The 23,006-nt window shown below is 40.7% G+C and overlaps 1 protein-coding gene across 4 annotated transcripts in view; it reads right to left on the reverse strand.

The window, feature by feature from the left end:
* Window positions 1-23,006, reverse strand: part of itsn1 (intersectin 1 (SH3 domain protein)) — a 68,623-nt gene that overhangs the window by 5,002 nt on the left and 40,615 nt on the right. For all 4 annotated transcript variants that reach the window (XM_037973388.1, XM_037973387.1, XM_037973386.1 and 1 more), the window contains 16 exons: window positions 22,136-22,257; window positions 21,829-21,952; window positions 19,548-19,742; window positions 8,521-8,642; window positions 7,916-8,022; window positions 6,814-6,915; window positions 6,659-6,740; window positions 5,816-5,914; window positions 5,634-5,717; window positions 4,900-4,983; window positions 4,671-4,802; window positions 2,974-3,054; window positions 2,753-2,874; window positions 1,965-2,047; window positions 1,804-1,887; window positions 1,599-1,663 (listed from right to left, as the gene is read on the reverse strand). In XM_037973388.1, coding sequence (XP_037829316.1) covers window positions 1,599-1,663; window positions 1,804-1,887; window positions 1,965-2,047; window positions 2,753-2,874; window positions 2,974-3,054; window positions 4,671-4,802; window positions 4,900-4,983; window positions 5,634-5,717; window positions 5,816-5,914; window positions 6,659-6,740; window positions 6,814-6,915; window positions 7,916-8,022; window positions 8,521-8,642; window positions 19,548-19,742; window positions 21,829-21,952; window positions 22,136-22,257 — 1,688 coding nt within the window. The remainder of the gene's footprint in view (window positions 1-1,598; window positions 1,664-1,803; window positions 1,888-1,964; window positions 2,048-2,752; window positions 2,875-2,973; window positions 3,055-4,670; window positions 4,803-4,899; window positions 4,984-5,633; window positions 5,718-5,815; window positions 5,915-6,658; window positions 6,741-6,813; window positions 6,916-7,915; window positions 8,023-8,520; window positions 8,643-19,547; window positions 19,743-21,828; window positions 21,953-22,135; window positions 22,258-23,006) is intronic.

The following is a 23,006-nucleotide window of genomic DNA, read 5'->3' on the forward strand; positions in this document are numbered from 1 at the left end:
GATATTACGAAAGGAAACGGTACGTTGAAGTTTTTCAGAGGAGAATTTAAGATTGACATTGAATGAAATCATCATATGATCAGTGAAAGGAAGGGCATCAGAAGAACAGTTAAAAGGAGAGAGGCCAGAGCAGCATAATAGGTCCAAGGTGTGGCCCTTTGTGTGGGTTGGAAAGGTAATGAACTGCTGGAAGCCACAGCTGTGAAGACAGAAGCTGTCCCAATGACAGGAAACATTCAAGGCTACAGCCCTGAATATCTGGGCCACAATAACCACAAAGATAATAAATAATAACTGGTAAAAAAAATAGCTTATTGGCCATTTTCCTGGTGCTCAATGAATGTGTCAGGAGTCTGGTTGATCTGACAAACTGGGTTCTTGTTGCTGCCGTCTGTGCATATGTTTATGTGTGTTTGTTTGTCTGTCTGTCTGTTAGCATAATATATTATGAACCAGTGGAAGTTTATAACAACAATGTTTAAACAATGTCTGTGATTTGGGGAACAACATTTTAGTAAGTTTTCAGTTTATGATTTACGGGGAATGCAATGAAAATCACAATATTGCCAAAAGTATTCACTCGCCTCCCTTCACATGAATATGAACTTGAGTGCCATCCCATTTTTAATCCACAGGGTTTAATATGATGTTGGCTCACCCTTTGCAGCTATAAGAGCTTCAACTCTTCTGGGAAGGTTTTCCACAGGTTTAGGAGAGTTTATGGGAATTTTTGACCATTCTTCCAGAAGTGCATTAGTGAGGTCAGACCTGATGTTGGACAGAAGACCTGGCTCATAGTTTCTGCTGTAATTTATCCAAAAGGTGTTCTATCAGCTGAAGGTCAGGACTCTCTGCAGACCAGTCAAGTTCTTCCACACCAAACTCATCCATGTCTTTATGGACCTTGCTTTGTGTCCTGGTGCACAGTCATGCTGTAACAGGAAGGGGCCATCCCAAAACCCAACCCCACACCATAATCCTCCCTCCACCAAACTTTACACTTGACACAATGCAGTCAGACAAGTACTGTTCTCCTGGCAGCCGCCAAACCTAGACTCATCCATCAGACTGACAGACAGAGAAGTGTGATTCATCCTTCCAGAGAACATGTCTCCACTGCTCTACAGTCCAGAGGTGGTGTTCTTTACACCACTGCATCTGATGCTTTCCATTGAACTCGGTGATGTAAGGCTTGGATGCAGCTGCTCATGGAAACCCATTCCATGAAGCTCTCACTGTTCTGGAGCTAATCTGAAGTTTGGAGGTCTGTAGCTGCTGACTCTGCAGAATGTTGGTGACCTCTGTGCTCTATGCTCCTCAGCATCTGCTGAGCCCACTCTGTGGTTTTACATGGCCTACCACTTCATGACCAAGGTGCTGTCACTCCCAATCACTTCCACTTTAATACCATTAACAGTTGACTGTAATTTGAAATAAAAGTAAATTATAAGTATAAAAGCTACAAAACCAAAAGTCTAATGTTTTGGTTTATGAAAGATTAAAATAGCACAAGTGTGCAGGAGTATATGAATTGCAAAAATGGCACAGGAGAAACTTTAAAAAGGAAAACAATGAGAATGCAGTAAGTGTAGTCCTACCTGTACCGTTTTAGTGATATGGCACTGAGAACCCATGGTCACTTCACAGTATGGGTTACTTTTTCCTGGAGACACAGACAACAATGATGCTGTTTGTTGTTATTCAGTAACCTAAAATCACTCAAAAGTCATGAGAAAGCTAACATAAGCAGGAACAAGAATGAGCTAAATAAAAACAGTTTAGGCAGAAGGCTAGTTCCTGTACCATGGGAGCGACAGGGTTTGAGCTCGATCCCCTCCACAATGTTGACCATCAGTCGACCGATTCCTGTGGCCCTCTGAGAGCGCACTGAGACAGAGAAAGATCAGCTTCTGATGTCACAATCATGAAAGCAGCTTGGGTCTGTTGATGTGAAGGACAGTTACCTAAATACGCCTTCTCCCTCTTCTTCTTCTCCGTCTCAATGAAGAGCTCCGAGGCGGCCTTGATTTTCTGAACCCACGCAGTCCTGCAGGAACAATCACATTTTTCAAGCAACTCCAGGCATTCCAGGGCCAGAGATGGGCTTTCATTTATAAAGTTTTAGGAAATACGAGTCACTGACTGAGTCAAACACACAAACATTAAAATCTTGATGAACACGGAGGTTTTTCAATTTTGTAATTTCCGATAATTTAAATGTAAGTATTTTGTTGGATTCAAGATGGCTGCTGAAACTAATTGACATTAGCCAACCAAAAATTGCTAAAACTCAGACAAACCTACAGATAATGAGCTAAAATTTGATGTGGTAGTAGAACTACCAACTAAAGAGATCAGCGTGGTGCTGAGAGCTAAATGATGATGAAATCTGATGAAGATGATGGAGCTGAAAGAAGCAGAACGCTGGCTGAAAGCTGGAAGTAACTCAATGTTAGCTAGAAACGAAAAGTAGCAAAATACTTGCTAAAAACAGCAAACTGCTAGCTAAAAGTAGCAAAAAGCTGGCGAAAAGCTAACATTAGCGTAAAAAGTTGCCAAAGCGGATTTCAAAGAGAAAGTTTTTGAAGGAACTGAAGACATCATAAAGGAACAAAAGTCTTGAATAAGCTGAACATTTTCATCTCCAAATGGCTAAAACAGCAGAATTATGCAGACGTAGTCAGATGAAGAGGGAAAGAAGAATGTGAATGCTGATTCAGCTAGCAGCTGTGGAAAATGGGTTTCCTGTTACCTTTCATTGATGCTTTCGGCTCTGAGGGTGTAAACTCTGTCGATGTGAGAGATGTGGAACAGAGGCTCATCTCCTGAGGGGTCTGTCGGCAGCTTCACCAACACTTCGTTCAGGAAGATCGGCTGAAAACAACAAGAAGGATCCGTTCAAACCTTCTGACCCTCTCTGTTCAAACCTTCTTCTACAGAACTAAAGACAAAATAAAGACTGTGTCACCTCACCGTTTTGTACATGCGATACTGTAGGTGGGTTTTTGAGGAGAAGACTTTGTCTGAACCTGAAGAACCCAGAGGTTTGGTGACCTGAAGGAAAACAGTAACCAACAGAAGATCACCTTCAAAAACACGTGTCCCATCAACATCGTTGTTACTGATGTTCAAAAATAGAATCCAGAAAAGCAGAAAGATCAACTGTTGGTAAAACCTAGATCATTTACAAATTAAAGGCCTAGCATTCCTTGAAGGAATGCATGTCACCCGCTGAGTTTTAGATGGAGCTCATTCTTTGATGAGAAGGGACTGGATTATAGCAGCTAGGGTCAAACCTTGTATACGATGTTATGCACGATCTCATGTAACATTCCCAAATCAAGCTCTGTTAGTGGTCAGAGCATGTGTTAGGGATGACTCTCAGCTACTACTACACCAGATTTGAGCTCAACATCTATAAAACAAACACAATAAGACATGTTTGTGTTGGCTACGGTAGCTGTGGTATCCACCCTGAATGTGACTGACTCCAGAAGTTCTAAATGAGTTTTAGAGGGGACCTATTATGCAAAATTCACTTTTAGAATGTTTTTGTTCTTCCATTTGGGGATCTACTGCTTCTAGAAACAGTCCAAATGCAAAAAAACCCCAAAACACCCAGCCGTTTTTTGACAATAACTAAATGTTTTCTGGTGTCTCTAAACGACCTGTTTCAAAAACCTCAGGATTGTTGCATCACAATCCCTGTTACCTAGCAACCCCAAGCTGAGCCCAGCCCCTCACCTAGCAACCCAAGTGGAGCTCCGCCCACTTCATTACAAGAAGAACATGACGTTAGTTCTGCTGGTTTTACTGCTGAACAATGGCTGCTGTTCTGTTGCCGGCTGCGATATAGAACATGGGTCTGTTTTTCCGCTGTACCGACCCTCTACCAGTCGGGGTTCGGACCGCTGATTGCTGCTGTCCAACTCAACAAATGTCAGTTTGGAACCATTAAGTACGCCTGTCCTAAAGTCAGGATCCTCAGTTTGAATTAATAACGATATAAATGTGCACCAGATTCGCAGCGTTTAAAGCTTCAGAAAGTTTTTATGTTTTGAGGCGGGACACTGAGTTGGGGGGCGTGGCCAACAGCAGCTTATTTGCATAATAGTGACGCAGCCCTAAAACCGCTCATTCTGAAATGAAACAGGCAGAACTGATCAGGTGAAATCTGAATATCTGAGAATGATTTTATGTATTAAATGTAATAAACATCTTTTTTACAGCTCACAGACCGATCCTGACTTGTTCAAGGAAGCATTATTGGTCCCCTTTAATAAAATTAATTCAGTAATTCACGAGTTATTTTGCTAACAATCAGACATGACTGACCACATTGATAAAATAAAAACTCAGAACTGTTAGCACTAATTTGTGCTCCTACAGCTTGTTTCAACTCATCACGAACATCTTACTTTCTCCTCTTTTATTCTCTGCTGATACAAGAGACGGGAGATCATGTAATTGTCTGTGCTCATTTATCTCTGTCAGCAAAATATTTTATGAACCAGAGGACAGATTTTAATGTAACTCTCAGAATGTAATCACTACACGTTCATCTCCAACTGATTAACTCTTGATATGCACTGCTTCAATGAAGACTATTTTATTTTGAAAAGGTATTTTAGGGGATTGAAGGGTATCCAGCTCAGCGGCCTCAGACTGACCTGTGTCAGCAGCAGGAAGTCGTTGAACAGGAAGCCGTAGAGCTCTTTGCTGCTCTTTGCTTTAAACAGCTTCCCGCTGTGCAGGAACTTCCTCGGGCCCAGACAGTTGGTGACTGAGTTAAACACCAGTTGCTACAGGAAACAAAAACATTAGATCTACACCCGGAAACAAAGCAGCCAAACACAGTCATAGGAGACAAGCTGATGATGTGACCAGCAGCTCTGGTACCTCTGAGAGTCCCTCACACTGAACATGAGCCTGGATCCACTCCAGGCGATCCGAGTTCTCCTTCTCCCTGACGCCCTCGTTCACCTACAGACACACAAACACACATCAGCCATGTTACCAGACGTCAACAGGATGTTCACACTCTGAGTGAGGGGCCACACAAAAAGCACCTGATGAGCAGAAACGACAGGCCTGAAGCCGTGTTGGTCACACATCCAAACTAACGATCTGCATGATCTCATGTGAGAAGGTGAGATGTCCCGCTCAGAGTATGCTACTACCACATCAAATTATAGCTCAATATGGTTAAACTGGCTGAGTTGTAGGGATTTTTGTGTTCCTTACGTCGATTAGCTGTGGCAGCCATCTTGAATTGGATTGACTCTAAACGTTAATCGGTTGTAGATGTACATCCAGTGATAACTCTCTGAGAGTTACATTAGAAATCGTCCAGTGGTTGATGGGATATTTTGCTAACAGACAAACAGGACTGACTTCTACAGTTAATGCTAAGGTTTTAAGCAAAGATCTCATGCTATGAGTAACACTTGGAGGAAATGTTGTGAATAAGTCTCAGCTACTGTCACACCACAGTTTAGCACAATATCTGTAAATCTGAATGAGTAACAGCCATCTTTGTGTTTCTGCGGCAGCCATCAAAAAAAGTTAATTCCTTGTAGTTGTGATGACAAGGAAGTGATTATTTTGCTGATGGCGGGTGTTTCCATGTTCACCTGTGAGCACAGCTCCTCTGCTTTCTCCAGGGCAGCTTTCAGGTGGCTGTGATCAGGGTGAGACTCCGGAGTGTTTTCTAAGATCTGCGATCAGAGACGGCACAGAACGATCAGACAGCAACAGCAGCAGTAGCAGCAGCAGGAAGATGTCTGAAACCAAAGCCTACGTGTGTGGTGCGTACATTTTTGATGATGAGGGGGTAGCGTGTGACTCTCTGCATGGGTTTGAGGAGAAAACTGGACAGGGGCATTCCTTTACACCTGGGGTCCATGGCCAGCCTCTGATGGAGACATAGAGAATCAGAAAAGAACATGCTAGCGTTGCTCGAAGGAATGCATATCAGCGCCTTCCATGCCAGAGTTTAGAACGGATGCTGTGTGGAGATCTGTCAGCGCTCAGAGTACGACTCTCAGCTACTACCACACCAAGATTAGCTGGGCTGGCTAACGTTGGTTAGCTGTGGTGGCCATCTTGAACATCTAATGATTACTTTCTCAAAGTTCTTTCCAGTGGACCAGGAGAAATTTTGCAAACAGACAGACTGGGGTGATTTTAAGAGCACACATCTGACCAGACTGCTGGGGATGACTCTCGGCTACAACCACACCTAAATTCTGTGATCGATCGTTTTAGCCTTCCTATGTGTGCTAAGGTGGATTAGCAGTGGCGGCCATCTTAAACTGAGGTGTACTCAGATGTAGATGTTGCTTTCTGAGTCGTCCACTGGTTCATGAAATATTTAGCTAACAGAGGCACCTTTGCCATCTTCGTGTGAAACTCGGTTTCGCGTGGCTGTCACAGCTACGCAAACAGCTGCAGCTAACATTCGCTGTGGCAGGTTTGACCAACACAAGCTGATCTTCATCTCTGCCGTGACAAGCAGCGGGTGATATGCAGTCCTTCAACAAGGGTTTGACCTTTAATTCATAAGAGATGACGACTCTGAGCACAAAAACATTTTATACCAAAGCTTAAAGTGGCTTTATTAAGTAAAAATAAAGACCTGCAGGAATGAGCAGTTTACCTTGAGGAAGTCTTTGATCTCGGGGTTGTCGTCAGTCTTCTGTTGAATCAGCGTGGCTCCGTTCAGCTGACAGGAGCAGAACCTGAACACAACAACCGGCTGTCTCACAGAGGATCCTCGTGTTTTTACAGAACGGGTTCAGACGACACACACACCTGATGTACGGCTGCATGTGGGGCAGCTGGTTGGTCAGGATGTCGCCGATCATCTTCACCGGCATCCGATCGCCCGACATCTTCTTCCTGACCCTGAGAGCCCTGCAGAGAGACGCCAGGTCAGAGCAGCTTGGTTTCTGACATCTGACACAAATACCAGAGCTAAACCTCAGTCGTACTTCTGTACATTTTCAAAATAAAGTTACGACAGGAAGAGTTTTTTTTTTTTGCAACCTTCACAATCTGTCACTAAAAACAATTGTTCTGGGACACAAAACAAACCTGAAGGCTAAAATAAAGATAACACAGCTCTTTAAGTCTTCTATAAACACAACATATCCAAACTTATCATTTCTGACATTCTGAAATCACAGCTCTGTAATAAAGTGTTTTACATTTATTGGTCATTTGACATGTTAGGGAAAAGAAAACGACCAAATTCTCATGAAGGTTGTTTGGTTTTTTGGTTTATCTATAAATAAAATTAATACTCTGAACTATATATATGATTCCTGTCTATTTGTTCCAAATGAATAATATAAGTATAACATTTGGAAAAAATAAAGCATCGGCTTAGATCTTAGAGGGAACATGAAAATGAGACCAGTTTGTTGGATATTTATTTATGATTCACTGAATAAATGTAGAAACATTTATTTAAACATTTAATAAACTTTTATCAAAAGTAAGATTTTACTTCTAATACTCGTTATCAAAGGGGCTTGATGTTTTTTTTTAAAACTTCTTATTTTAACAGCTCATAATGCGGTAATCTGTGACATGTGTTCAAAATGACACATGAAGTGAAACTGGATTAATGAAGTGGCTAACGAGCTAACGAGCTAACAAGCTAACAAGCTACCAGCCAAACTGATTAATCTCTTATTACTGTCATTATACCACAGGAATTTTATTCACAGATCTGCATAAAATATGAGAAGAAAACTGCTAAAGGAGGCCTTTTCTAATACACTTCTGAATCTAAGTTTTTGGTCTAAGCTTCAGAGAGCTGCAGAATGCAGGCTCCTGGTTGAGGCCAGTTCTTTTTTCCCCTGGTCACGTCACATGTTCTCAGCTGTGTGAAACTATACTGGCTCTTTACTTGAGCAGCTTGATGTTGCACATGATGAGCTCCTTCCAGTTCACAAAGATCATGGCCACTTCCTTCTCCGTCAGCAGCTCACAGTCTAGCAGAGGCTTGTGGAAGATCTGCGCTCAGAGGAAACATTCATACAGGAGATCAGGAAAGAACGGAGTTCAGAGATCCCTTTCAGTCCAAAAAATAAAATAAAATCTCATTTAATCCAGTTGTTATTCCCAATAATCAGCCTGTTGTGTACAGTCTGTTTGGAGCACCTTCACTGGAAAGAATATGTATAAATATTTGTAAGCTTTGAGCCTGCAAATGTATAAAATGTTACTTTAGTCACATAACTGTCCCATATAGATGTATGAAACCAAATTTTAAAAAGGCTTTTGATCTTCAGCAAACATTAGCTGTTCAAGAGGAAACATTTCTGACTCACCTGATATTCTAAATAATTTAAAGATTTTTAATTTTGTAGACGTAAGTTGAATAAAAGAACTGCAGAAACAAATGTATTGTTGCTTTATTTTGATTTAGAAGAGAAAACACTCTTCTAAAGTGAATTAAAAGCATTACAGGGATTAAATCTTGATCGGTAGCCTGCGTGTTTGTGCGGTCACCTCGGTGACGAGCTGCAGATCGTTGACGTAGTTCTCCTCGGTGACAATCAGCTCGTGGATGTAGCCCTGCCTCTTCCTCTCCATCGGACTCAGCATGTCCAGCAGGTGGAGGTCGGCGCACCCTGAAGTCCAAAAAACACACACATCTGTCACACGACCTCAGCGAGCAGGAGGGGGAGGGCGACAGAGAGGAACAGACCTGAGAGAGCGACGTTAGGAGATACATACCTGAGATCACCTGTACTTACAGAGTTACAGCGCTGTGCTGAGTCGGCTAAACCACAACCACTTTCTTTGGTTGATGCCATCACTTATTACATTTAATATGAAATTAAAGAAATGCCACCTGAGGATCCAAAGATCACAGACTCAGAGATGTACCCAGAAACGTCAAATCTTTGATGGAGGTTTGAACTTTAGATGATGGAATATTTAAAGTCTTAGTTTCCACTATCTTCAGATGGTAACAAATGTTATTGGCTGTCATTCAAATTCAGTCCAAATCGTTCAAAAAACTAGAAGAAACCAGCTTCATTTTATTCACAAGGCAACACAGAAAACTGATCAAATATATATCTGAACTAAGAAATGGTTCAACTGAAAAAAAAGGTTAATTTTAGGTTGTTTTTAATAAGATAACAGCAACACATCTCAAAGATGTCAGGAGCATACGTATGTTGTGTAAACTTTCCTGCATTGATGGAGCCTTTCCACACGTGTAAGCTGCTCCTGCCAGAGGCACTAATGCACCTCCATACCATCAGAGAGGCAGACTTTTGACAGGATGGATGGTCTCTCTCCTCTTTAGTACAGTGGACATGTGTCAAAAAGAGTTTTAAACTTTGATTGATGTGACTGCAGACGTTTCCTACTTTCCTTTAGTCTGTTTTAAAGGAGCTTTGGCCGAGCAGAGACGGAGGGGTTTGCATTTGTGTCCTCCTTTTCATGATAGAGCTTTACGCAGTATAAGGTGAACTGGGTTTACTGACAGTGTCCAGAATCCAACCTGCTTTTAATGCAGCGGCCCCTCAGGGCCTGAGGATTACAGAGACATTTCTTCATATTCTTAAAATGTTTTGATGATATAATGAACTGTAGATGATGGGATCAGAATCAGAAATACTTCATTAATACCTCAGTAGTTGAAGAACAAATTGTTTCACTATTTCTAAAGTTGTTCACACACTGCTGAACCTCTGCCCAGCTTCAGCCTCTTTGTATACCCGGTCCTCTAACCTGCTGACCACTTACTTTTACAGACTTGTTGCTCCCATCTCAACTTTAAGATGTGTTACTGCCATCAAATGCAAAATCCACTTATTTAAAAAAAAATTAAAATCTCTTAGTTTAAATTGAAATGTTTACTATGTTATATTGTAAATAAAATTTGGGGTAATAAGATTTGCAGAGTTTCCTTTTTAATTACTTTTTAAGCAACGTTCCAACTTTTTCAGAATGGGAGTTAATATTAATTTATAAGCTGATGGTTTCTAAGACTTTATAAGTGATTTTAAACCATATTATTCAGTCATGGGGGGAAAATCTTGCCCCCCTTTCTTCATTTCCACAGTTTTACATATTAGGAGATAAAAATGATCTGATCTTCCTCAGGTTCTAAAATGATTCAAATCTAACCTTAAGTGAACAAAAGCACACAAGTTTTCACCACGTCTTTATTTATTAAACAAAAAGAAAATGGAGAAGCTGTGTGTATAAAACTAAGTCCATCCTTTCTGCGTCTGCAGGATCATCAGGGGATCACCTCTGTGAAGCAGAACACAACCTCGGCTTCAACCTGGGAACGGTTAAAGGACATTTCCAAACAACCTGAAGTTTATTATTCCACAGAGAGGAAGATGATCCACAGGTGGAAAACATTTTACTCTTAAAGGATGAAGGTTTTCACTCACAGCTTTTCACTTTAGCTTCATTTAGTTTAATAAATAATGACGTGGTGGAAACTGTTGTGTGTTTTTGTTCACTGGAGGTTAGATTTAAATAATTTTAGATCCTGGTAAAGACCAGAACATTTTAATAATGTCCTGATATGTGAAATGACTGTACAATCAGTAGATCCTGTAAAACGAGCATTTCTGCCCATGCAAACTTTCAGCTTGTTAGGTTTTTGTTTATTAAATAAATAAAAATAGGAGATCAGATTAGGCCAATAATTGACTAAGAAGGTTCTGAGCTTTACTGTTTTTCATCAGAGCTGTTCAGAAAAATGCTACTTTAATGGAAATGTTCCTACTCTTTAAAACATTTGTAAGTTGTGTGTGTGTGTGTGAGATAGAGAGCGAGGAATGAGGCCAGTCGACAGCAGTCCATCTCAGAGTGTTTAATCATCAGGACCAATCAGCTTCAGCGCTCCATCCAAACCTCCACCCATCAAATCATTTCAGAGAACATTAACATTCTGTACATTTCATCCACTCATTCAAGTAGTCCATCCAACTGCTTTCACTTTTTCTTTTACTCACTCATTCAATCATTCACGCACTCACTGACACCATTCTGGTTACATTTGGTTCTGTTTGCTTTCATTCATTCATTCATTCATTCATCAGTTTTGTTATTTCTCTCACCCATTACTATTTACCATTTCAGGTTTGGATCAAACAGAACTTTTATCTTTTAATAAAGCAGTCTAACCCAGAGCCACACTTTTAGGTTTGTTAAAACCAGTAACACGTTAAAGGCTTCCTAAATGTGCTGCACCATTAATAAACTGTTTGACCTGAACCATTTTGAATTCCCAAAAACGTTCCAACGTAACGCTAACAGAGAGCGAATAAGTCCAGACAGCAGCAGAACGGAGATCCTGCGTGATGTCGACCCAGATGCAGGGAGCTTCCCTCTCTGACTGGGACAAGTTTGGACCATCAGTTACCAAGAAAAACAATCTGTGGTTTATTTAAAAAGACAATTTGTTAAAATCCCAATGAGCTTTAACTCAACAACCAATCAGAGCTTCACTTTCAACACTGACACACAGAGGAGCCAATGGGATTCAAGCAGGTTCATAATACTAGCACGATATTGCTTCTTGTATAAAAAGGTTTTTCAATAATAATTTCATTCATGTTTCTGAAGGTAAACATTAAAATCACAATACTGTCTTAATAAACAAGCAAAAAAACAAACAAGCCAAATAATACAAATGTGATATGGCAATCCCTCTAACACTTGTCTGTTGTTATGCAAACAGAAAGACTAAAAAAGGTGAGCTCTGGTGCAAATGTTCGTCGTTATGGTAACTGGTAAAACACAGTATATAAATGGTTTGAAGGTCAGGCAGTTAGTTGTGTTCTGTCCCTCTAACTCTGTAATAACCCTTAAAGGTGGCCATGACTGATTTAGGTCACAGGAGGTGAGTGAGACTTTGTTTTTGTTTTTCCCAGTCCTGTTAGTGTATTTTTAAGTTTTGGCTTCTTAAAACCATTTCCCAGAAGTAAAAGGACTGAGGGAGTCTGGGCCTCACAGTGATCCTAAAACATGCTGAACAGGTAACAAAAGAAAGGGACAGCTTTTAGGTAAAGGTTTTATATTCTTACCTAACGGAGAAACGAATAAACCCAGCTCTCATATCTGACAGTTAGTATGAAGCTGTAGAGTCACTTTATTTGACTGGAAGAAGAGGACTATGAGCTTGTTTTCATCCTGGAACAAACAGTTGTTTTACAAGCATATTGTCCATTCCAGATCAACTCCCAATTACAGCTCCAAATCTAAAAGGACAGATATGAGGGCAAAATTCCCAAAACTTCCAATGTCTTCTTTCAGAGGAATGATTCAAAGATCGGATGGCTACAGCCCATTACATTCAGTACCAACCCCATCTGTGCTCTGTCAGACTTATCTTGGTCTAGCTCTTTATGGTGTGACTGCATCCCATCGCCATAGCAACAGACAAACCAATAAACATGTAAACAAAACAACAATACATTAAACGGATCAATTAAAGTCACTACATTGTCAGAGTGTTAAGCTACAATGGATAAAAACGTTATGACTGTGTGTGTACCACTGCGCTTGTGTGTTATTTGGTTAGCGTTTATGCTGAGAGCTTCAGCTGCTGGTTGAGTCCCGTTCCACTTCCTGCCGGAGAGAAACAGCAGCGTGGTCCGAGACTCAACCTTCAGCTCCTGCAGCAAGCGTCTCAACAGGAGGAGAGGAGAAGAAAACCGAGTCTTTGGCATTGAGGAGAGGAGAGAGTTTAACACTGAGACTTGTCCTCCAGCAGATAGTGGGTCTTTCTGTGAAGCTGTGGGAGGTAAGGGTTAGTGAGGGGAGGAGCCAGAGAGTTTTTCACTAACAGGTTATTGAAGCAAAGAGCAGAGTTTAAAATAATCTGATTGAAGAAAGTGATAAAATAAAAGAGGGATTGGAATGAGCTGAGCGAATGACTCTAATGACAAAATCTCCCATAAAGCCACAAAATGACCCACTATCCACTTTACCCTGCCTACGTGTGTGTGTGTGTGTGTGTGTGTGTGTGTGTGGGTGGGTGGGTGTGTGTGTGTGTGTGTTGGAGAAGTGATGAAAGCACCACATCAGGCAGCTCAAGCTGCTAATTATAGTAATTATGATTCATTACTGGCTCANGGTGGGTGTGTACAGTCACTGTGATCATGAGTCTTAGAGGGAGGAGATCATTATTTCTCACTCCTCCCTTTATTTCTTATCTGAACATGTTGAGACAGATCAAACAGAAGGAGAAGAAGAAAGAGGAGGAAGAGGAGGAGGAGGAGGAGTCCTGACTACTGAGCTCCCTCCTGCTGAGCAGTGCTGTCAGAGCCATGCATAGACAGAGTTCTGCTTGTTTTTAACGTTACAGTCTGTCTGTATGTCTGCCTGTCTCTGGCTTCTACAGGTGGAGAGTCGCCATTTCCGGGTCATGTGACCTCTTGCTGCTGTCCCATTGGTTGAGTGGCCTAGTGGGTCTCTTTGAGGGCTTTGAGGAGAGGGGGGTTCTGGGTAATGATATGATCCTAGAGAGAGGACGACAACAACAACATCAACAAAAAAAAAAACCAACAAAACAAAACAACAACAACAAAACAACGTCCAGTCAGGTGCTAGGTGGGTGGAGCGTGCAGCAAGACAGAGTGTGGAGTTGTGCTGTGACCAGGCAGAGCAGAGGATCTACAGCAGACAGACACGCCTCATATTTGGAAGTTTTCTTTGATATTAAAATAAGACTTTTATGTTTGGCACTTGGGCTACGAGAGATCTGGATAAATTTCCCATCTGGAGAGCTTTCTCAATTCAAAATGGGAGAGTTTAGAGTTCCAAGCTTTAAATTGCATGAGATGTTTCTCTGTGCAAGCTAGATGTAAATGCAAATCTCAGATTTTAGCTTTCTAACATTTTTAATAGAGCATTAAACCTGATAGCCAGTTATTTTCCTTCATGTATGTGACCAAAGCATCTCCCAGTCAAACAAAGACCCTAATAACCCTCTAGTGGGAGGGGAATGAGATTAATCTGCATGTGAATTTAATTTGTATAAACAGAGCATCTTACACAGTATAAATCTTCGAACTGCATACCCTCTAGTTTTAAATTGACAAAGCTGCCTGGCTGGAGACATTTGCAAAACAAACAGATTTGCAAAACTCATAACTCCATACTTTATTCACAACGGAACCAAGTAAACAAGGCAACTGTTTAAACTAAGAAATATTACTATTTAAAACAAAGTAATTTTTGAATTTTATGGCAGAAACGCATCTATAAAAAGTGGACAGGGGCAACACAAGACTGTAAGAATAAATGGTACAAATAAGAAACAGCTGGAGGAACATTTTGCAACTAATTAGGTTAATTGGCCACAGGTCAGTAAGAGGACAGTACAAAAAGAGCATTTTAGAGAGGCTGAATCTCTCAGAAGTAAAGATGGGCAGAAGTTCAGAATAATGTTCCTCAACAGAAAACTGGAAAAACTTTAAATATCTCATCATCCACAGTTCATAATAGCATTAAAAAATGTCAAGAATCTGAAGGAAATTCTGAGAGTCAATATTGGATGCTGTGAGCTTCAGGTCTTTGGGGGCCGCTGCAGTAAAAACGGGTCTGATTCTGTTCTGTTAAAGCTCTATCATGTAAAGAAGACCATCTAGAAACACAATCATCTTCTCTGAACCAAAGTTAATTTAAAATGGACTGAGGTGATGTGGAAAACTGATCTGTGGTCAGATGAGTTGAAATTTGAAATTCTTTTTGGAAGCCAGAGAGGCCACAGAGGCCACATTCTCTGTACTAAAAAGGAGAGGGACCATCCATCCTGTTATCAGCACACAGTTCAAACATCTGCCTCTCTGATGGGATGGGGGTGGAGCAGCTTACACATCTGGAAAGGCTCCATCAATCCAGAAAAGTATCTACAGGTTTTAGAAGAACATCTGCTCATCTAGATCCTGCATTTTCCAGGGAAGACATTATCTACAGATACAGTGCCTACAACAAGTATTCACCCTCTTAAATGTTTCATACTTTTATTGTTGTCATAAACTAATCATGGTCAATATAAATTGGCATTTTTGACAAAAAATAAAAATACAATTCCCCCTCCCAAAACAAACAAACAAACCCTTGTCAATGTCAAAGTTAAATCAATTTTTTACAGATTAATACCAATTATATATGTAATGTAACACAAGCAATTACATGAATATTCACCCCTTCACATCAGTTTTTGGTACAAGCATGTTTGGCTGCGATCACAGAACTGAGTCTATGTGGATAAATCTCTATCAGTCTTTGACACCTGGACACTGGAATTTTACTCCATTCTTTATAAAACTGCTCAAGCGCATCCACAGCTCTTCTCAAATCAAGTCACAAATTCTCTATTAGAATTAGGTCTGGGCTTTGGGCCAGCTGTCTTTAAACCATTTCTGTGTTGTGTTCGCTGTATTCTTCAGGTCATCATCTGCCGCCACCATGCTTCACAGTGGGGATGGTGCCAAACACAGCGTCTTTTCTGATGGCCAAAAAGCTCCAGTTTGGTTTCATCAGACCCCAGAACTTTCTTCCACTTGACTGTGGAGTCTTCCACATCCTGCTTGGCAAACTTCAGATTTAATACTAATTTTCTTCAACAGTGTTTTTCTGTTTGCCCCTCTCCCATAAAGCTCAGACTGGTGAAGAACCTGGGTTAGAGCTGGTATCTGTACAGTCTCTCCCATCTCAGCTGCTGAAGCTTGGAGCTCCTTCAGAGAGCTCCCAGGTGTCATGGTGGCCTCTCTCACTGCTCTCCTTCTGCAGGCTCACTCAGTTTGGGAGGACAGCCTGCTCTTGGTAGATTTATACATGTTCCATATTCCTTCCATGTCTTGATGATGGTTTTAACAGAACTCCTGGGATGTTTAGGATGTTTGGAAATCCTTTTGTATCCATCCCCTGACTTGTACTTTTCAATAATCTCTTCTCTGAGTTGCTTGGAGTCTTCTTTTGTCTTCATGGTATAATGGTAGCCAGGAATACTGGTTAACTATTGAATAGACCTTCCAGACCCAGGTGTTATTATAACGCAAACACCTGAGACACATCCACTGCCATCAGGTAATTCCCATTTCACTAATTGTGAGACGACACGTACCAAGTGGCTGGACCTGTTAAATTAGATCAGTCACTTTTAAGGAGGTGAATATTGATGCAATCACTTATTTTACATTACACATTTTTATTAAATTAGTATCATTCTGTAGAAATTTGATTTGACAATGAAGGAGTTTTATTTTATTGTAAAGAAAGCCAGTTTGTATTGACCCTAACTAAAACATCCAAGCCCCTGTACTGCACCCAGGTGCTGAACTGTCCCGCCTGCTTCTCATCAATTAAAAACATTTGTTGCTTCATGAAACAGACATTCAGACAAAGGAGACCCAGAACTTTTGAGCAGGGACAACATTCCTCCAACCCTGCAGCAGCTGCTCTCCTCAGGTCCTATATGTTTACAGTCTGTTGTTAGAAGAAGAGGGGATGAGACATGTAACAACTTTTTGTTCCATCAAATTCAGTTTTTTTAATTCTAAAAATTGTAAAAATTCTCGACATGTTTACTATTTTACACTGTTAATAAAATATGGGTTTTTTAGATTTGCAAATCAACACATTGTTTTTTTTACATACACAGCCACTTAACTTTTCTGGAACTGGGGTTGTAAAACCTTTTTTTTAAATCTACATATTCTAACAAAAATGCTAAAATACCCATATTGCATCACTAGGTGGCGACAACATTCACACTAATGACAAAGTTATCAAAATACAGAAACATGCTTAGATTTATGAAGGTTTCTCCTAAAACAATTGTTTACAATATCCTCTCATTTAATAATCATTTCAGCACACAATCAAAATATGATGGTGACAAGATCAGGATAAAGTGAGGCAGATGTAAAAATAAACAAACAAACAAAGAACAGTTAAAAACAGCTGAATCTTTTTTTTGTTTGTTTCTAGAACACAAAATTAAGTGGTCATGTCCAAAATGAATAACTGTATCATCATTTCAAAAGCTCCATAGCTTCACTTCACACATGTCCATCTAAACAGAGATTTCCACTTTTAATATTAGTTTTTCTCCCTTGAAACTCAGTTTGTGTGGATGGGAGGTGTAACGGCAGCAGAAAATCTCAGTCTTTAAACTATCTGGAGTCAGGAAGACTAAACCTATCTTTTGATTAAAAGTCTGCCAACACAAATGATCAGCAGAACAGTGCTTCTCACACTGTGGGGCCTACACTTCCATCATGGGATCGCATAACAGGTCCAAAGTTATTTTTTGTTTGGGTCTTTAAAAAGGTGTAGGCAGAACTAACGGATAAGAAATGTGTTAATGTGTTCAGAAGACTGCATTTCCATGCTGATCAGACAGACGGACTGCATGCTGCACGGTGCAGAGAGTCCACTCCATACTGTTCAACCAAAGCATCACCCTGACAGAGGGGAGGATGAACAAAGAGCCCCTTCTTTGGTAGAGTAAAAGTTTGCAGCCTGGAGGAGGTGTCACTTCAAGGATAATAGCTGAGGTGGGCAGGAGTTAAGGGACATCTGGTGTATAAACCAGCTGATGATACCTTGTTTGAAATGGTGCACGGACTCTGTTCTCTCACAATGACTCATTGAGAGAAGAGTTAAAAACTGTTTCAAACTGAAGAAGACAAAGGCTAGAGATGATCTGTTGGAAAAACAGTGATCGTATATATAAAAAAGACCTGCAAATTGTTAGCCGACTGGTTGAAGTTTAAAAAAATGATAACATGTTAAAATACAAACCCAGTTCCAAAGAATTTAGGACATTGTGTAAAATGTAAATAAAAACAGATCAAATAAACCCATATTTTTTTCAAAATAAAACAGTAAACATATCAAATGTTTAAACTAAGGAAATTGAACCATTTTTGGAAAAAGATATGGTCATTTTACATTTGATGGAAGCAACATGTCTGAAAAAGGTTGGGTCAGGTCCATGTTTCCCAGAGTGCACCACCTCTTCTTTTAACTCCAGGACCTGAGGAGAGCAGCTGCTGCAGGGTTGGGATGGAAATGTTGTCCACTTCCTGATTAGTGCAGGATTCAGCTGGTGAGAGGTCTGGGTCTTCTTTGCCTGATTTTTCATTTCATGATGGCTCAAATGTTTTCAGCTGGTGAGAGGTCTGGACGGCAGACAGGTCAGTTCAGCACCTGGAGTCTTCTATTCCAGAGCCATGCTGTTGTAATGGAGACAGTGTGTGCTTAGCATCGTCTTGCTGAAATATGCAGGACCTTCACTGAGAAAGACGTCATCTGGATGGGAGCAAATCTGTGTAAAGTGTGTAAGCTGCTCGTGCCATGGGTACCAATGCACACCCATACCATCAGCGAGGCAGGCTTCTGAACTGGATGGTCCGTCTTCTCTTTAGTACGGAGGACATGGTGTCAAAAAAGAATTTCCAATTTCAACTCATCTGACCACAGATTAATTTTCCACTTTTCCACCTCAGTTTATTTTCAAAGAGCTTTGAGCCAGAGAAGACAGCAGCGTTCACACCTGGCTTCTTCTTTGCCTCACAGTGAGCTGTGTTTACAGACAATGATTCATGGAAGTGTCCCTAAGTCCATGCAGTGATGTCCAGAACAGAATCAGACCCGTTTTTAATGCAGCGGCCCCTGAGGGCCCCAAGATCACAGGCATTATTACAATATTATCTTCCTATATTAGTTCATTAGCAGAAAATTTAATTATATTCCTTATAAATGGAGAATGTTGATTCACGAAAAAATTATCTTTCTAATTTGTTTCTTCCTCCTGAACATGACCTTTTGCTACACTTGAATGTTGGGTTTGCTAAAGCTAAAAATTGGTTAATCAGGCAGCATAAACCAAACTTCCTTTATTTAAAATAAGTAAAGTTGTGTTTATAACTTTGAAGTAGCTGAAAAAAATTCAACAACAAAAAAACAATTTCATATTTATAAGCTTTTGATAATTAGCATAATTCATGTTTATATTATATTTTCTGTATTGATAGATTGTGATTTGTATGTGTCATTTTGCCTGGAATCATTTGCACATTTGTTGTTTAATGTTGTCATAAATTAAAAATAATAATAAATATATAAATAAACTAAACTATACAAACATTTCACAATATTTGTAGCCCTGATAGCTTTTTGTCTTTGTTCTGCTGCAGAAACTCTACATTTATAGTGGCTCATGCTGAGGGAAAACACGCAGAGAGAAGAAAGGCATGTGCACACTGATGCATGCAAACAAACACACATGTTCATGCACATACACAATATACAAACAAACACAGACACCACCCAGAGGTGGTGCATGACGAGGGGTTATCAAAGAGGCCCAAAGGATTGTGAAAATGAAAGGTGAAAGCAGCCTGGGGTCAAAGACTGAGAGTGGGACAGCATCTCCACACCTGGCTCTGGGTGTGTGTGTGTATGTGTGTTTGACAGTGTGTTAGTAGGTTTTATTGTGTGTGATCCACGCTGCAGTTGAGGCTGTGTGTGTTTGTACTCACACTGAGTGCTCGGGTCAGTATCTGTGGTCAGTTTGACATAGTTGCTGGGAAACAGACCCTCCCTCCCGTTCAGCTCTCCTTTCCACCAATCACAGTCATCCTTGTTGAGCACCGTGATCACCTGACCCTTCTGGAAGGCCAGCTCGTCATCGTTCTGAGCCAAGTAGTCGTACATGCCGATCACCTGACACAGACCTTCACGACATGAGACAAATAAGAGACGAGATCAAAGATGGTTAAAAAATGAGTCCATTTAAAATAAATGTGTCTGTTGTTCTGTCCTATTGTTACAGTTTTAATTGGAGTAAGTGTTGTACTACTACCACATCAAAATTCAGATTGATATCTATAAAACTGTCTCAGGTACAGACATTTCTGTGTTTTCTAGAGTGAGTGAACAGTGGGGGCAATCAGGAAATGGAAGGAATATGGAGCATGTGTAAATCTACCAAAAGCAGACCGTCCTCCCAAACTGAGTGACCCTGAAGGAGAACAGTGAGAGAGACCACCAAGACACCTGTGAGCTCTCTGAAGGAGCTCCAAGCTTCAGCAGGTCAGGTTTGTAAAGCATATCTCCAAATAAAAGAAAACCTATCAAAGGGAGAGTATGGATGTGATCTAACAGCAAGAAACTCAGCATGTTTTCCTTTCTTCTTTGTGGATCTTTTAGGGCTAAAACTGTAACGTAGTTCTGTGTCAGGTTTGCATTGGTGCTTTGCAGTATGTCTCAGAAATCAGGGCAACAATCGAATTTGTGCTTCTGTGGATTTATCTGTGGTGCAACTTTTCTCAAATGAATGTCAAGTCAAATTTATTTATAAAGCACTTTTCAGCAACAAGGAGGTTCAAAGTGCTTAATGTTTTCATGTTTCGTCATCAAAGCAGAAGTCAGCCATGTTGGAGGTATAAGAGACACAAAGAAAGCGTTTGAGTTGCCTGATGAACCTGCTCTCATCCTGATGACACCAAGTTAAAATGGTAAACTACTGCCAAGCTGTAAGTGACTCAAACTGATGCTACCAACTGTTCTCCAAAAACAAGGAGAAGAATGTCAGAAGCTGTCTGAGGCTAGATGAGTTATATTAAAACTTCAAGGAAAAGAATCAGGGGTGGAGTGAGCTCACATTAGTCCCAAAATATGTTAGTTGACATTTGGTCAGCCTGAAAGATAAAGTTACCACTCATGTACCCGATTTGCTGCTGTCACAGTATGAATGGACACACAGCAGCAGTGAGTTTATCTAGTTTCAGATAAATCAGATGAATCCAAACATTCAATAACATGGCTGTATAAACATTTCTTTTCATGGTTTTACCTACAATAATGACCTCGGTATGGGGTCAGGGGTTGGTAAAACAGGGAAAAGGACCAAATGACAAATGCTATTTTATCTTGGGTTTTGTTTATTTTTGAACTTTCCTAGTGGCAGACACAGAAAAACACACCACTCTTGTTAGTGGGGAGCATCCAAGGTATCAGGTCGTGTGAAGCAAGACAATTTCTCAGCTTTATTATAAATTAAAATTTAAATAAATAACATCTCTACATATTGTGTTTTTCATCTAATTCAAACTGCAAACACGGAGCCCATGTCAAACAGCTTTTATAAAAGTTTTATAAACTTCTCCAACTCTGTTCCTCAGGGCCACCATCCTCCATGTTTTACCTGTTTCTCTGCTCCAACACACCTGATTCAGAGGTTAAATCACCTCTTCATGTTCTGCAGAAGCCTGTTAATCACCCATTGATTCAGATCAGGTGTGTTGGAGCAGAGGAACAAGGAAAACATGCAGGATGGAGGCCCTGAGGACCAGGATTGGACACCCCTGGTTAAGAGGCTGCTAAAAAGCTGTTTCTGTGTGGATGCAAGGCTGAAACAATGAAATAAAACATTGTGTATTTACAAACTGTGCTAACAGCTATGGACTGACTCGTGTGAGTTTTCTCAGAACAAATAAATCTTTTAACTGTATCTTGTCATTTGTTATTTTTGATTATGAGCAGGCACATTATGGGTGCTTTACAGTGTGTTCTGGGTTTGAATTGTACCTTTTTTACAGCTCAAAACTCCTAAAAGGGAAAATTAAATTAGTTAAAGTGCAAACTGTTGTCTTAAAAAACTACCACTAATAGACTCTAGTAGCCAATGGTCAATATATTTGTTTAACCAACCAAACCTAGTTCATAGAATACAGAAAGCTGCTTTGTGGTAAAGTTTTAAAACTGATTAGAATGGTGCCTGTTTGAGCTGGTCTGTAAAACTGAATTCAAAGAGTGTACCTGTGCTGGCAGGAGTCAGTTTAAGAGGGGTGGGCTCTGTGGGTGTTGTCTTGCTGGTGCTCGGACTCAGCAGCTTTACGTAATTGGCTGGAAACCAACCAATCTGACGCTTTTTTCCTCGAGCCTGGATCAGTGGATCACAGCAAGAAATCAGACATCAAACATTAAAGGCAACCTTCAAATCTACATTGTTTTAAAACCACTGAAAAGTACAAATTGTGCTCCTATTAAAAACACATTTTCATGCGTGTTGTCAAAGTTTTCTGACTAACATCTTAACACAAGAAGACATGGATGTCTTTTCTACCTGGAGCTCTCCCTCCCACCAGCCTCCTGGGTTCTTTTTCCTGATGAGGATAAGCTGTCCTGGAGCTAATGTCAGCTGCTCTGCTCCTGTCGCTGTGTAGGCAGCGATCACCTGAGCAATCTCTGAAAAATGGAAGGACTGGGCTAGTTTCATTCTTCTAGAGTTTCAAATATAAACGTTTGCGTGCAACACTTTTAATTTTAACTCCAGTATTTTCTGCAGTTTAGGGCTCACTGGATAATAAGGCGCACTGTCAATGAATGGTCCATTTTAAAACTTTTGTCATATATAAGGCGCACCGGACTGTAAGACGCATTACTGCACCGACGTAAAGGCCCCCACATACTCGGGTGTACCTCACTCAGCGGAGGTCTGAGGCGGAGTGAAAGCAGACGTCTGTGCAAAGATACATTTTTATGACCACATACGCGTACTCAGTGTCGCACAACAAACTGTTTTGTGTGCGACACCAACCTCTCTCAGGTGAGAATCGGCGTCAGCGCGCAGCGTGACCGCTGCTCTCTGTGCAGCGCTGGCAGGTGTGCGGTGGCTGCCCTGGTGGTGAAGAAACAGGGCTAAGGCACCTTCTTTCTTTTGTTTTTTTAAAGCTAAGAGGCAAGCGGTCTCTTCCTCCTCGTCTGGTGACGCCATGACTGAAATGTGTCACGGGAGACCTTTAGACAATCTGAACACTCGAGTAAGAAGTCTCAACCGTCCGCGGACAGTCGGACTGGAGTCCACATGGCTCACAGAGTACGGACAGTACGCCTGAGTATGTGGGGCCTAATGCTGCAGGCGGTGCAGCCTTGTAGTTTACCAAAGTCGTACTAAAACATTACAACTTCTTACAAGGCGCACTGTCATTTTTTGA

Source organism: Kryptolebias marmoratus, linkage group LG22, assembly GCF_001649575.2.
Source record: "Kryptolebias marmoratus isolate JLee-2015 linkage group LG22, ASM164957v2, whole genome shotgun sequence".
NCBI classification, from domain to species: domain Eukaryota; kingdom Metazoa; phylum Chordata; class Actinopteri; order Cyprinodontiformes; family Rivulidae; genus Kryptolebias; species Kryptolebias marmoratus.